Genomic DNA, 15,727 nt, shown 5'->3' with positions numbered 1-15,727 from the left:
TCCGAACCCATGTCTTCAGTTGTAGGGAGCTGAAATTATCTACAAAGCTGCATGTATATTGAACAGTGGTCCTCCCCACCCTGCTGTATGGCAACAAGACATGAGTCACACACAGGAAGCACCTCAAGGCACTTAAAAACTTTCACCAGCGTAGTCTATGTTCCATCCTCCGAATTCGCTGGGAAGACAAGTGAACAAATGCCAGTATTCTCGCTGACACCAACTGTAGGAGCATCAAGGCTACCATTACCCTTGAACAACTACGTTGGACTGGCCATGTTACCTGCATGGATAATAGTAGACTGCCAAAGCAGCTACTTTACAGTTACCTAATGAATAGCAAACGTAACGCTGGTGGCCAATTGAAAAGGTATAAGGATAGTCTTAAGACAAACCTGAAAAAGTGCCAAATCGACCCCCTCACCTGGGAGTCGATCACTTACATCGTAACGCTTGGAGGAGCACCACACGAGTAGATGTCAATACTTTCGAGTTATCCCGACTGTAAACAAAGGCGGGCAAGAGCCAATGCCGAAAAGACGCTGCCACCGCCCCTCCCACACTAGATGTAGCCCTCCACATGTGCAACATCTGTGAACGACCATGCCGATCCCATATCAACCTCTTTAGTCACCTCAGAACTCACCAACCTAGATGACATCCCTAATTACTCATACCATTGTATCATAGCTGGATGATCGTCTTACTCGATTCCGAGTGACAGTAAAGTAGTAGTAGGATGTACAATGCTGTACAGTAAGTCCTCGCTTAACGTCATGGTCACGTTCTTGAAAAACACAATGTTAACGGAAACAATGTAAACGGAATAAATTTTCCCCATAAGAAATAGATAGAATACGTTAGTTACGTTCCCCAGCCTCACTTTGCCCCATAAAATACATTACATATACAGTACATAAATTCAATGGAATTCATATAGAAAATATACAGGGTGATTCAGCAAAGAGTACATCAAATTGGAGGATGAAATCCTTGGATAATTCTAAACTGCAATGTCTCTATGGTAAAATGTTAGATTCAGCATATTCCCACGTGCTTGTGACAGGTGCGAGCAAATTAAACATAGTCCAGGCATTCTGGAACGTGTTCAGACAATCAACGGTATGACAAGTACAGGCCTGCATTGAGGCAGAAGGGGGCAACATTTTCTTTAGGTTGTAACAAAGAGGGGTCACACTATAGAGATCTCTGAATAAATGATTACAAAAACCTACGGGGGTTTCACTTCAAATTCACTCTCATTAATACAACATCTTAAATGTATTGTAACATGGAAACTATGCAAAATCTGACATTTTACCATAGAGACATTGTGATTTAGAATTATCCAAGGATATCATCCTCCAATTTAATGTACTCTTTGCTGAATCACCCTGTATATTATACATCCAAAAAGATAAATAAACTAAATCATTTTGTATTGAACTCACTGATGGGCAGAGGTGGAGCAAGTGTGTGGTGGGTTTAAAACCTCATTTTCGTAGCAAGGCTAATGGTCTTCCGTTGCTTCTTCATAACACTAGCATTGCTAATACTTGATGGGCGCTTGGAAGCCATTTCGAATGGTTAAAGTACAGTATTTATAGCAAAAACACTTAAGCACGCACTTACTCTGTGGAAGCCTAACAAAGACTGGGGGCGCTGATGATTCTACTCCTCACATTTTTCCCTTCCCCCAAATTCCCAAACTAGATCTGTTTCTAGAGCTGATATCATTTCATCTATCAATGCGGATCTGTGCAGCATCTCCGAATGGGTAGGTAGAAACTTGGTCAAATTCAATAGCAATAAAGCTCAGTATTTACCAATTACACTTTCCAAAATAGATGATCTCCCATCAATCACATTTCAGGATGCAATCATTCTGCCAAATTCTAAAATAGATATACTAGGCCTCACCATTTCCTCTAATATGTCATGGAAGCCACACATCCACAACAATGCTAAAGATGCCTCCTGAAAGCTGGGAATGCTGTACAGATGCCGTAGCTCAGTGGTATCAAACTCAAAACCTTTAGAGGGCCAATTCTTATTTTAGTTACCCTCTTCAGGGCCAACACAAGTGCTATATCACATATTTGCAGGATTGAAGTTTACTGCTTCACACATTGCCTTACCTAGTTTACCAGGAATACCTCATTTGGGTTTGTCTGGTCTTAAGTACTGTAGGTAAAATTCAATTTACTTAATAAACATGATTAATGCTAATAATAGGATAGCAAAAGGCATATACTACATGCATTATTTTTGGGCTACAATTTATTATAGAATTCCACTTGTGTTTTGAAACTTAAGAGCTCAATCTTGTTATGGCTGTTATATTATGTACATGCAGAACAAGAACTATCATGCAACTCACAACTTTGACCTCATTTTCCACTGCACTGCAAGCATTTTTTTTCCACAAGTTTTTCTATATTTGGCTGCAAAGGTGACATTCCAAGTCGGAGGATGGCATCCAAGTGCTTATCAGTAATACGGGTTCGGTACTTCATATCTATTTCTATCATAATTTCACGAGCTGATAAATTTTACCGTCATCCCGCGAGCCACACCTGACCATCTTGCGGGCCATGAGTTTGACACCCCTGCCATAGCTACTTCACTCCTGAGCAGTTGCTTCAAGTTTAAGGGATTCTTTCATCCTAACTTGGAGTACTGTTCTCATATCTGGGGTGGCTCTTCTTCTGCCCAACTGTTAGATAGGGTGGAATCAAAGGCATTTCGTCTTATTAACTCTCCTCCTTTAGTTGATAATCTTTCTTCCCTTTCTCTTTGCTGCACTGTTGCTTCACTCTCTCTCTTTTACAGGTACTTTAATGGGCAATGTTCGGTGGATTTAGCATCCTGTGTACCGCCGGCAAGGCCGTGGACTCATAACACACGTCTTGCCCGCTGTGCCCACAGTTTCTCTGTGGATGTCGGTCACACTAGAAAAACCCGTTATGGTACATCCTTCTTTCCTGACACAGCCAAACAATGGAATGCTCTACCTTCTGTGTTTCCATACTCATACAATCTGTCTCACTTTAAAAAGTATTGTCGTGGTGTAGATTAATATAATCGTTTTCTTTTCTGTTTTTAATTTCTTTTTACTCCTATTTTTTCACCCCTTAGGCCCCGTTGTGAGTCGATGACCTGTGCCCGGGTGGGCTATTCCCTGTAAAAAAAATATAAATATATAAATGAATAAATTAATTAATAAATTTCATTAGTTACATGTTGTCAGATGTTGGGGCACTTGGTGTGTACCTCTCCCATCCCGCCCTTTCCCCTCCTCCTTCAAGCCCCACAGTGGCGTACTGTACTTAGCCTGAACAAGGTGACCAAATCTAGTTTTAGTGAGAGTACGGGTAGTGCGCACTAGTGAGGGAGAAGAGCTGTCACGAGGTAAGTTACACTGCGATGGCTGAGATGCCACTTGTGCAACACTTATTTATTTTTCCTTCTAACCACAATGACATACCGGTCAGTTCCTTTAGCACAAGGACTGCTTTTTGAAGGGCCAGGGACACTGGGAGAGGCCTCGGGTGGCACCACACATCTCCACATGGTGTAATCTCCTTGTACTTTTTACATTTTCCCACCCCTCTATCCTCGCCAGCAACACAAGGCCTGGTTCAAAACTATTACAACATTGTTATCAATAAATGAAATCACTTCAATGAACAAAAAATCAGCACAAGCCACGAGAAAATGTGTGGGTAATGTGGATCAAAGTTACGTCCTGTGCTGTTGAACTACAAGGGGTGACTGGTGTGGTCACTCATATAACCTTGGAGGCAGTGTATATGTAGGTGCTAGATTACACCGACATTGCCAAATATGTGTCTTGCATATCTAGCATTCATATGCAAACAAAATTTTTTATTGTCATTTTTTAGTTCATTCGCAAATATGTGTATGAAAACCCTAAAGCGATAATTTAGATTATACGCAAATTTGCATATGAATACCTCAAGAATGTTACTTGTTTTCTATTGATTTATAAGTGTAGGAATTTTTGGGTCGGTGAGACTGTAATATCTCCATTAGCAGGAATCCGTCAGACCCGGAACTCTCTGATAGCCGGAATTGAATGGTATCCGAACACTCAGAAAATTCCAGAGAATTCCGGAGATGGGGGAGTTTTTTTCCAGATTTGAGAGATGATGTAATGTGCAATTTATGGAAATTTTGAAAATATTTTTCCATTACCCGGAAAATTCCGGGAATGAGAGATTTTTTTCGGCCTTGAGAGATGAAATAATGCATCATTCTGGGGCTAACAAGAAAATTTTTCAATTACCTAGAAAATTCCGGGGATGAAGGATTTTTCCGGTTTTGAGAGAGTCGTCTCGTTACCCGAAAATCTCTCATTCATGGAAGTGCTCTGCACCAATTGTTCCGGCTAACGAAGATATCACCGCTGTACATGTGTGTTTGGGGACTAGCTGGGAGCGTATCCCACTGAGCCCCATGTTATAATGCTCCCTATCTATGATATTTCACTTAGCACTGGGTTTACAGGAACCTAACCCCGTCGTTTATTGATGTTTGCCTGTATTGGGTTGGGACAAAAAAATTGGAGGAAAGTGCCTTGATAACTCGGAATGGTTCGAGCCCCATATATTCCGAGTTATCAAGGGCTTACTGCAGTGAGGACCTAACTCCCTCTTTCCTATAGGCCCGAGGTACTTCTTTACACAGATTCACTTTGTATGGTCTTTTCCAGAAACCTATCCACCTTGTAATTCCAATAGTTTACTGTATTAACAACTGTAATTTTTGTTTGAAGAGTTAATGGATGTTTGATTATCCAGTTTCAGGTATCCCTCACTCTGCAAATGGATTTGGTAATTGAATATTCATATATCAAATAACAACAAATGGGAAAAATAGGTTTTGGTTCTCCAATGACAAGAAAATCCCAATACAGGTACAGTGGTCCCTCGGTTAACGAGCGCAATCCGTTCCAGCAGGTTGCTCGTTAACCGAAAAACTCGTTAACCGAAACCATTGTTTCAATGGGTTTTTGGGTAATTGGTTCCAGCTCACCGAAAATTGCCTAAATTCAACAAAAAAGGTAGAAAAGTAAACTTACTTTGAGGTGTGTATGTAGAAGGCTCCTGGATGATGATAATGATAGGAATTAGAATGGGGGTGGAGGAGAAGGGAGAAGAGAAGGCATTGGGGTGGAAGAGAAGTCACCCCATGGTGCCATTTTAACCCATAAAATTTTAGTTCTCTTGGTGTAATTCAAGATTATTTTCTTTAAATCAACACTGCACTGCATTATATATTGTCAATATGTAAATTAAATTTCAAAATGACCAATAATTTGCTTGCAAACACAGAAAAAAGCATTTAGTTGAAGAGAGTCTCAAGCAAGATGTTACCTCCACTGAAAAGAGAGAGAGACTGGCGCCTGTTTGGTGTGTTGCCAGGCTGGATGGCGCGCATGAAGTTAATTTCTTTACCTTCAATTAAGTTCAATAATTGTTAAAATGACTAAAAAATTTAATATTAAACTTTTAAAATTATTGAATAGTATAAACTTCTTGATGTTTACTAAAATAGTAAGGAATTTAAGCCCTAAAACCGATTAATGTATTGGCGGACTAATACTACAGCCGGTTGACCGCCCAGTGCAAGCCAAAACTTGTTGAGGTCGGCTCGTAAGAAACTCGTTATCCGAGGGATTGCTCGTTAACCGAATTTAAGAATCTTATGGGAGGTAACTCATTAACCGAAATCTCGTTAAACGAGGCTCTCATTAACCGAGGGATCACTGTATTATATTTTTTTTAAGGTTCATAAACATCAAAAAACCTACCCAAGTACTGTAATTTAGTGCCTAACACATAAAAAAAAATTAAAATATAGATTTGATACATTGCCATAAGGGAACATATGTGTATAGGCAAGAGTAGCTTTCATATACGTAGTGAGAATGGTGTGTAAGAATAAAAAATTTGTATAAGCAAATATTGAGAGGGTGAACATTAGTGTAGCGAGGGATACCTGTAGTAGATCTCGGATTATCTGTGATTATAATCATTTTGTATGTTTACTAAACTTTAGTACTGAGTCAAGCCTCATTATAGGAATCAGAAGGGTAAACCATTTTTGTCTCATAGCCTTACAATTTATTAAGGCTAATTTGTCTTTAAAGTAAGTTTTTTTGTCAAGGAATTACAGTACAGTGGTAAATGTGTGAGTACACTAAATGTTAAGACCCAACACAGTGTTAACAATCCTGATCATGTGATAAGACGCTCTCAGTTTGGCGCATTCATTTTGTGATTTATTTTTTTTTTTTACATGCTTTTTAGAAGTAGCAGAGATTTTTCTCCAGGCACTGGAACAAATGGCTCTACACTACTTCTCCCCCATCAGATAACATTTTAATATTTTTTCTCCAAGCACTGGAACAAATGGCTCTACACTACTTCTCCCCCATCAGATAACATTTTAATATTTTTTCTTCAAGCACTGGAACAAATGGCTCTACACTACTTCTCCCCCATCAGATAACATTTTAATATTTGTTCTTCAGGCACTGGAACAAATGGCTCTACATCACTTCTGTCCCGACCAATGCAAAGGAAACTGGTGACTCTCATTAACTGTCAGCTGGTGGAAGATGAGGGGCGGGCCAGGGCAGTTCGTGCCGCTCGATCCTTGGGTGAACGGACAGTCACTGAACTCATATTACAGCATCAGAACCACCAACAACTCTCAGCTAACCTATGGGCAGCAGTGAGAGCCAGAGGATGCCAGTTTCTTGGACCAGGTAAGACTAGTACTGTAATGGACATTCATATATTGTAAAGTAAAGGCTAACAGGTTCTGGAGATTTTGAATGGAATGATATTTAGTATATTTTAAAGACTTCATGTACTGTACAATATAATGCCTGAGTCCTCGTCGAGGCTTTACTGCTGTTTTCCTTGCTTGGATGGGTTAGCCCCAATTATATGATGGCCGATCTCCATGCAATTTTAATTAAGTTAGAAACTCCTTTTCTTTACTACAGTATAATAATCCTGATAAGTTTATCTAAAAGTTTGGTTAAATAAATACTGTATATTTAAAAAACTAAAACTACTGTATATGATACAGGCGTGAATGAATCTGTGTTACAGCAAAGACTGATATTTTCCACTTCCATGGAGCTGTGGGGGATTAGTGGGATGCAATGTCAGGTGAAGGTAGGGTGGGGGATTAGTGGTCTCATTTTACTGACCTGCTGATGGAACGTCAGGTCACCCATTGTTGGGTGGGGGATTAGTGGGTCTCATGACCTGAAGATGTCTTGAATAAAGACAAAAACTAAATTATTTTTGAGGGAAATTGTGGTAAGTATAAGTATAAATGAGCAAAATTGTATCTCTTCAACATTATGTTACATAACATTTTAAAATATGACGTGAGAAAGCAGACATGTGTGGGTGATAAGAGAAAGGAGTGTTGCCAAGTGCTTAACAGCTGACATTAATTCACCACCACGCATCACCCACTTGTGATGTTAACCACACACAAATTTATGTCATACACTAAGACCCTCACTCTGGATGCGTTTTAATTCCTGTGTGTGTCTGTGTGTGTGTGTGTGTTTTGTTAGTGGTGTGTGGGTGGTGTTCGGGTGTGTAGGTGGTGTTGGGGTGTGTGGGTGGTGTTGGGGTGTGTGGGTGGTGTTGGGGTGTGTGGGTGGTGTTGGGGTGTGTGGGTGATGTTGGGTGTGTGTGGTGTTGGGTGTGTTGGTGGTGTGTGGGGTGTGTGGGTGGTGTTGGTGGTGTGTGGGTTGGAGTGGTGTGGGGGTGGTGGGTGTGTGTGGGTGGTGTGTGGTGTGTGGATGTGTGTGTGTGTGTGTTAGTGGTGTGTGGGTGGTGTTGGGGTGTGTGGGTGGTGTTGGGTGGTGTGGTGTTGGGGTGGTGTTGGGTGTGGGTGGTGTTGGGGTGTGGGTGGTGTTGGGGTGTGTGGGTGATGTTGGGGGTGTGTGTGTGTGTGTTAGTGGTGTGTGGGTGGTGTTGGGGTGTGTGGGTGGTGTTGGTGGTGTGTGGGTGTGGTGTTGGGGATTGTGTGGGTGTTGGGATTGTGTGGTTGGTGTTGGGGTTGTGTGGGTGATGTTGGGGGTGTGTGTGTGTGTTGGTGGTTATTGTGGGTGGTGTTGGGGATTGTGGTTGGTGGTGTCTTGGGTGGGGTTGAAGTTATTATTGGTGGTGTGGTGTGGGTGGTGTTGGTGTGTGGGTGGTGTTGGGTGTGGTGTGGTGTTGGGGTGTGTGGGTGGTGTTGGGGTGTGTGGGTGTGTGGGTGGTGTTAGTGGTGTGTGGGTGGTGTTGGGGTGTGTGGTGTGTGGGTGGTGTTGGGATTGTGTGGGTGGTGTTGGGTGTTGTGTGGTGTGGTGTTGGGGTGTGTGGGTAGTGTTAGATTGGTGTTGGGGTGTGTGGGTGGTGTTGGAGATTATTATTATTGTGTGATGTTGGGGTGTGTGGGTGGTGTTGAGTGGTGTGTGGGTGGTTTTGGGGTGTGTGGGTGGTGTTGGGGTGTGTGGGTGGTGTTGGGTTGTGTGGGTGTTGGGGGTGTGGGTGAATTAGGGTGTGTGGGTGGGTGGGGGTGTGTGGGTGGTGGGGTGTGGGTGGTGGTGGGGTGTGCTTGGGTGATGTTGGGGTGTGGGTGGTGGGTGTGTGGGTGGTGTTGGGGTGTGGGTGTGTGGGTGGGTGTTGGGGTGTGTGTGTGTGTGGGTGGTGGGGTGTGTGTGGTGTTGGGGTGTGTGGGTGAGATTGTTGGAGGTGTGTGTGGGTGGTGTTGGGTGTGTGGGTGATGTTGCAGGGGTGTGTGGGTGGTGTTGGGGTGTGGGTGGTGTTAGGGTGTGTGGGTGGTGTTGGGGTGTGTGGGTGTTAGGAGTGCAGGTGGGTGTTGGGAGTGTAGGTGGGTATTTAGGGAATTAATGGCATTGATGGTAGGGTGTGTGATGTTGGGGTGTGTGGGTGGTGTTGGGGTGTTTGGGTGGTGTTGGGGGTGTGTGTGGTGATGAGGGTGTGTGGGTGGTGGCTGGGGTGGCCAGGTGGTGTTGGGGTGTGTGGATTGTGGGTTATTGTGGGTGGTGGTGGGGTGTGTCTGGTGGTGGGGTGTGGGTGGGTGGGCAGGGGTGTGGCTGGGTGATGTTGGGGTGTGGGTGATGTTGGGGTGTGTGGATGTTGGGGGTGTGTGTGGTGTTGAGGGTGTTGGGTGTGTGGGTGGTGTTGGGGGTGTGTGTGGTGTTGGGTGTGTAGGCGGTTTTGGGGTGTGTGTGGTGTTGAGGGTGTGTGTGTGTGTGGGTGGTGTTGGGTGTGTCGGTGGTGTTGGGTGTGGGTGGTGTTGGGGGGGTGTGTGTGGTGTTGAGTGTGTGTGGGGTGGGGTGTTGGGGTGTGTGGGTGGGTGTTGGGGTTGTGTGGGTGGTGTTGGGTGTGTGGGTGGTGTTTGGGTGTGTGGGTGGTGTTGGGGGGTGTGTGGGTGGTGTTGGGGTGTCTGGGTGGGGTGTTGGTGTGTGTGTGTTGTTTGGGGTGTGCGTGTGTGTGTGTGGGTGGGTGGTGTTGGGGGGTGTGGGTGGTGTTGTGCGTGTGTGGGTGTTCAGGGGTGTGTGTGGTATTGGGTTGTGTGTGGTATTGGGTGTGTGTGTGTGTGTGTGTGTGTGTGTGTGTGTGTGTGTGTGTGTGTGTGTGTGTGGGTGGGTGGTGTTGGGGTGTGTGGTGGTGTTGGGGATGTGTGTGGGTGAGGTGTTGGGGTGTGTGTGGGTGGTGTTGGGGGTGTGTGTGGTGTTGGGGTGTGTGTGTGTGGTGTTGGGGGTGTGTGGGTGGTGTTGGGGGTGTGTGGGTGGTGTTGTGTGTGGGTGGTGTTGGGGTTGTGTGGGTGGTGTTGGGGGTGTATGTGGTGTTGGGGTGTGTGTGTGGTGTTGGGGTGTGTGGATGGTGTTGGGGTGTGTGGGTGGTGTTGGGGTGTGGGGGGTGGTGTTGGGGTGTGTGTGTCTGGGTTGTGTTGGGGTGTGTGGGGTGTTGTTCGGGGTGTGTGGGTGGTGTTGGGATGTGTGTGTCTGGGTGGTGTTGGGGTGTGTGGGTGTTGTTTGGGGTGTGTGGGTGTTGGGGTGTGTGTGTGTGTGTATGTGTGTGTGTGTGTGGTGGTGTTAGGGTGTGTGTTGGTGGTGTTGGGTGTGTGTGTGGGTGTTGGGGGTGTGGGGGTGGTGGTGTTGGGGTGTGTGTGTGTCTGGGTGGTGTTGGGGTGTGTGGGTGTTGTTCGAGGTGTGTGTGTCCGGGTGGTGTTGGGGTGTGTGTCTGGGTGGTGTTGGGGTGTGTGGGTGTTGTTTGGGTGTGTGTGGTGTTGGGTGTGTGTGTGTGTGTGTGTGTGTATGTGTGTGTGTGTGTGATTGGTGTTAGGGTGTGTGATTGGTGTTACGGGTGTGTGGGTGGTGTTGGGTGTGTGTGGGTGGTGTTGGGGTGAGTGGATGGTGTTGGGGTCTGGGTGGTGTTGGGGTCTGTGGGTGGTGTTGGGGTGTGTGGGTGGTGTTGGGGTGTGTGGGTGGTGTTGGGGTGTGTGGGTGGTGTTGGGGTGTGTGGGTGGTGTTGGGGTGTGTGGGTGGTGTTGGGGGTGTGTGGGTAGTTGTTGGGGATGTGTGGGTGGTGTTGGGGTGTGCGGGTGGTGTTGGGGTGTGTGTGGGTGGTGTTGGGGTGTGTGGGTGGTGTTGGGGTGTGTGGATGGTGTTGGGGTCTGTGGGTGGTGTTGGGGTGTGTGGGTGGTGTTGGGGGTGTGTGGGTGGTGTTGGGGTGTGTGGGTGGTGTCAAGATGTTGCGTGGGTGGTGTGTCTGTGTGTGTGTGATTGGTGTTAGGGATGTGTGTGTGTGTGATTGGTGTTAGGGATGTGTGTGTGTGTGTGATTGGTGTTAGGGATGTGTGTGTGTGATTGGTGTTAGGGATGTGTGGGTGGTGTTGAGGTGCGTTGGTGTGTGTCTGTGTGTGTGTGTGTGATTGGTGTTGGGATGTGTGTGTGGGTTGGTGTTGGGATGTGTGTGTGTGATTGGGTAGGGATGTGTGTGTGTGTGTGATTGGTGTTAGGGATGTGTAGGTGGGTGTTGGGGTGCGTGGGTGGTGTGTCTGTGTGTGTGTGTTGATTGGCGTTAGGGATGTGTGGGTGGTGTTAGGGTGCGTGGGTGGTGTGTGGTTGTGTGTGATTGGTGTTAGGGATGTGTGGGTGGAGTGAGAGGTGCGTGGGTCGGGTGTGTGTGTGTGTGTGTGATTGGTGTTAGGGATGTGGGTGGTGTTGGGGTGTGTGTGTGTGTGTGTGTGTGTGTGTGATGTTGGGGTGTGGGTGGTGTGTGTGTGTGTGTGTGTGTGTGTGTGTGTGTGTGTGTGTGTGTGTGTGTGTGTGTGTGTGTGTGAGATTTTGGGGTCTGTGTGTGATTTTGGGGTGTGTGTGTGTGTGAGTGGTGTGTGTGTGTGTGTATGTGTGTGTGTGTGTGTGTGTGTGTGTGTGTGTGTGTGTGTGTGTGTGTGTGTGTAGTAATAATAATAATATCAAACGGTTTATTAATAGAGTTGCAGCCGGTGTCTGAAAATATACAGACTTACATTTGATTTAGACATAATGATATAATATGCATTGAATGCTTTTACAGGGCTGTACGGTACTAAATCAGGGAGTTGTTTATTATTTTAACAATAGATGGGATAGTGCTGTTCTTATATCTCTCGATGCGTGCTCTTATGGCCTGGGAATTTGTAGTGGCGGACTGCGTGGGTTGGGTGGGGGCTGCAGGTGGCAGGAGGTGGCGATGACGAGGGGTGTGGTGCAGTAGTCCACTGCCAAACCCTTCCAGTGCTTGGTGGTGGAGGGTCACTGGGGATGGCATTTCCAGGGTGGAGAGCGTTGGGTGTGGCCGGAGTATTCTGCGCCGAGGCATGATTCTGCAGGCCCTTTTCTGTACCTTCTCTAGCTGACGTTGGGTGGAGTTGAGACGACCAGGCTCGTGGCGCATACGTTAGTTTGGGAGAATAAGGCGTTCTAGATGGTCCTCAGCTCTGGCATGGGTGTCCCAAGTGACTTAAGTCGTCGTGGCATTGTAGAGACGGTACGAGGCTTCCTTGACTGTGTTATTTACATATGCTCCCAGTCAAGTTTGTTGTCTATAGTTACACCCAGGGTTGGCGGGCTGCACCAGCTGGAGAGGATGGGCACCCACTGTGACTGCTGGGGCTTGCACTGGAGTGGTGGCGTTATGATGTGCATGACTACGGTTTTGGTGTGGTTGATGGTGACCTTGTTCTCCGTAGTCATGCCTGCTTAGCCTGTCAGGGTGCCTTGTAGTCTGGTGCGGTGTTGTCCACAAGAGCCCCACAGTGCAGTCATCCACGTACTTCCACCTGTGAGAGTGTCCGATAGAGCGTTGTTGATCAGGATGAGAAGCACAGTGGTCCCATCTTGGTCCCCTGGGGAACACCGCAGGTGAGGTGTTGGAATGTGGAGACCAATCCTGATACCTCACTGCTTGGTGACGTCCACTCAAGAAATCTGTGAGCCATGAGACCAGGTTGGTGGGCCCCTAGTGCAATAGCCTTGTTGATAACAGTGCAGTGATCAGCAAGGTCAAGGTCTAGAGTCCACAAGGGCAGCGGCCAGTGATGTCTTACGTTTCTGCAAGTGTGTTTGTGTGTGTTAATAATATTATAATAATAATAAAGCGGTTTTATTGAAAGATTTTGCAGCCCGAAGGCTGAAAATATACATTGGACATAAATGACTTTACATACATTGGTGGTTTAACAAAGCCTTCATTAGAAAGGTGAAGGAACATACAGTGAACATACAGATTAATGTTTACACGGCGGATCATGTGAGCTGAGGTGTTGAACAGCAGACATGTAGTGTAGTGCTCTCCTACAGATGGCGTTATGTGGGGACATCTCGTGGAGTACTAGTTCTCACAGGTGGTGTTATGAGGGCTTGACGTGGTGTAGTAATTTCCTCACAGATGGTGTTACGAGGGGCCTAGATGGTGTATGAGGTGCCTGATGATGTAGTAATTCCCTCACAGATGGTGTTTATGAGGGCCTGATGTGGTGTAGTAATTCCCTCTAAGATGGTGTATGAGGGGCGTGATGTGGTGTAATAATTCCTCACAGATGGTGTATGAGGGCATCACGTGGTGTAGTGATTCCCTCACAGATGGTTGTTATGAGGGAACTTCATGATGCTGTAGCAACTCATTCACTTTGTGGTGTCCTTGCATCATGGGGACACCACGTGGTCAGTTGTCACAGGACTTCACTCACTGAAGTGGGTGAGGTGTGGTCCCAGGCCTCTATCGTAGAGTCTCAGGGAATTATCACTGGGTACCTGGGACCTCACTGTGTGAAGGTTGAGGTGGAGCTCAACTGCCGAGTTGTTTTTCACTGACTTAAGCGCTGTTCACCACTATTCAACACTGGTTCCATTCCTTTTGATGAGAATAGTAACTTTGGCAAGAGGTATTTGGGTGGGGAGGAGGTTCAGGGAGGATGGGCCAACATAACAGTTGACGTGGCTGCTGCTGAGCAGCGCCAGGTGCGTCCTGACCTCTTGACCCGTCCGTGGTCGGTGTGTGTGTGTGTGTGTTTGTGAGATGTGTGTGTGTGTGTGTGTGTGTGTGTGTGTGTGTGTGTGTGTGTGTGTGTGTGTGTGTGTGTGTGTGTGATGTTGGGGTGTGTGGGTGTGTGTGATGTTCGGGTGTGTGTGTGTATGTGATGTTGGGGTCTGTGTGTGTGTGTGTGTGTGTGCGTGTGTGTGTGCGTGTGTGTGTGTGTGATGTGTTGGGGTCTGTATGTGTGTGTGTGTGATGTTGGGGTGTGTGGGTGTGTGTGTGTGTGTGTGATGTTGGGGTCTGTATGTGTGTGTGTGTGATGTTGGGGTGTGTGGGTGTGTGTGTGTGTGTGATGTTGGGGTCTGTGTGTGTGTGTGCGTGTGTGTGTGTGTGTGTGTGTGATGTTGGGGTCTGTGTGTGTGTGTGTGTGTGTGTGTGTGTGTGTGTGTGTGTGATGGGGTCTGTGTGTGTGTGTGTGTGATGGGGTCTGTGTGTGTGTGTGTGTGTGTGTGTGTGTGTGTGTGTGTGTGTGTGTGTGTGTGTGTGTGTGTGTGTGTGTGTGTGTTTGTGTGATATGTTGGGATGTGTGATCAACACAAGAACACAGAATGGGAGAAACTGCAGCGGGCCTATTGGCCCATACTGGGCAGTCCTGTTTACACCCACCCCTGGTTGCTCATATGAGCATCCAACCTATGTTTGAAGCAATTCAGCGTATTCGAGTTAATGATGATATTTGGTAACTTGTTCCATTCATCACTACTCTGTTTCAAACCAGTGTTTACCTATATCACGCCGAAATCTAAATTTGTCTAATTTAAAACCATTGTTACGAGTTCGCTCCTGGTTGGATGGTTGAGTACCTTTGTAATGTCCCTTTGTTTTAGCCCTGCCTTCCACTTATACACCTCTATCAGGTCGCCCCTAGCTCTCGTCTCTCAAGGAGTGCAAATTAAGATGCTTTAACCTGTCTCTGTACTCAAGGTTCCTAATGCCGAGGATTAGTCTTGTCATTCTCCTCTGAATTCTTTCCAAGGATTCTATATCCATTCTGTAATACGGTGACCAGAGCTGAACTGAGTAATCAGGTGTGGTCTCACAAAGAGCAAGATACAGTTTTAGGATGACCTCGCTAGTCCTGTAACTAACACTCCTTTGTATGAACCCAAGTACTTTATTAGCCTTGTTACGAGCAAAAACACATAGTTTACTTGGCTTAAGGTTCCTACTTATCATTACTCATCTCTCTGCAGTCGGATTTCTCTATGGCATCGTTGTTCATCTGGTATCTGGTTTCCTGTTTACATCTCTATACTGAGTACTTTACATTTGTCGACGTTGAATTTCATCTGCCATTTTCAGACCATTCGAAAATTTGTTTAGATCTTCCTGTAGTTTTGTCGAGTCCTCGTCAGATTTGATAACACGTCCTATTTTAGTGTCATCAGCAAATTTACTTATGTTGCTGTCAATGCCGATATCTATGTCGTTTATGTATATAATAAATAATAATGGTCCAAGTACTGAGCCTTTGGGAACTCCACTTGTGACGTTGCTCCAATGGGACTTAGTGCCGTTAATGCTCACTCGCTGTTTCCTGTCCTGTAACCACGCCCTAATCCATTTAGGATGTCACCTTTGATGCCATGAGATTCTACCTTTCTAATTAGTCTTTCGTGGGGACTCTGTCGAAGGCTTTGCTAAAGTCGAGATATACCACATCATAATTGCCCCTCGTCCACCGGTTCGAAAACTGATGAAAAGAATGTTAATAGATTAGTTAGGCAAGAACGTCCACTTGTAGAAGCCATTTCTGGGAATCATTGATCAATCGGTGCTTCTCAGGTGATTTCGAATAGAGTTTGAAATGATTGCTTCCAGTAATTTGCCTACTATTGATGTTAGACTGATTGGCTGTGTTGAGGATAGTGATCTATCCCTTCTTGAAAATCGGTATTACATTCGCTATCCCCAGGATTCTGGTACTACACCTGTTTTTAATGACATGTTAAACAACTTTGCTAAGGGCATACTAAGCTCTTACATTCCTTTAATACTCTGCTAAATATCTCATCGGGACCAGGTGACTTATTAGGCGTGTGTGTGTGTGTGTGATGTTGGGGTGTGTGTGTGTG

At 45.9% G+C, this 15,727-nt stretch overlaps 1 protein-coding gene across 3 annotated transcripts in view; it reads left to right on the top strand.

The window, feature by feature from the left end:
• The window catches only part of LOC121869520 (roquin-1-like), a 141,989-nt gene that overhangs the window by 29,209 nt on the left and 97,053 nt on the right, over positions 1–15,727 (top strand). For all 3 annotated transcript variants that reach the window (XM_042370876.1, XM_042370875.1, XM_042370874.1), the window contains exon 4: positions 6,560–6,796. In XM_042370876.1, coding sequence (XP_042226810.1) covers positions 6,560–6,796 — 237 coding nt within the window. The remainder of the gene's footprint in view (positions 1–6,559; positions 6,797–15,727) is intronic.

The sequence above is a fragment of the Homarus americanus genome, unplaced genomic scaffold (assembly GCF_018991925.1).
Source record: "Homarus americanus isolate GMGI-L3 unplaced genomic scaffold, GMGI_Hamer_2.0 scaffold23578, whole genome shotgun sequence".
NCBI lineage: Eukaryota > Metazoa > Arthropoda > Malacostraca > Decapoda > Nephropidae > Homarus > Homarus americanus.
This window is presented reverse-complemented; position numbering and strand designations above follow the sequence as displayed.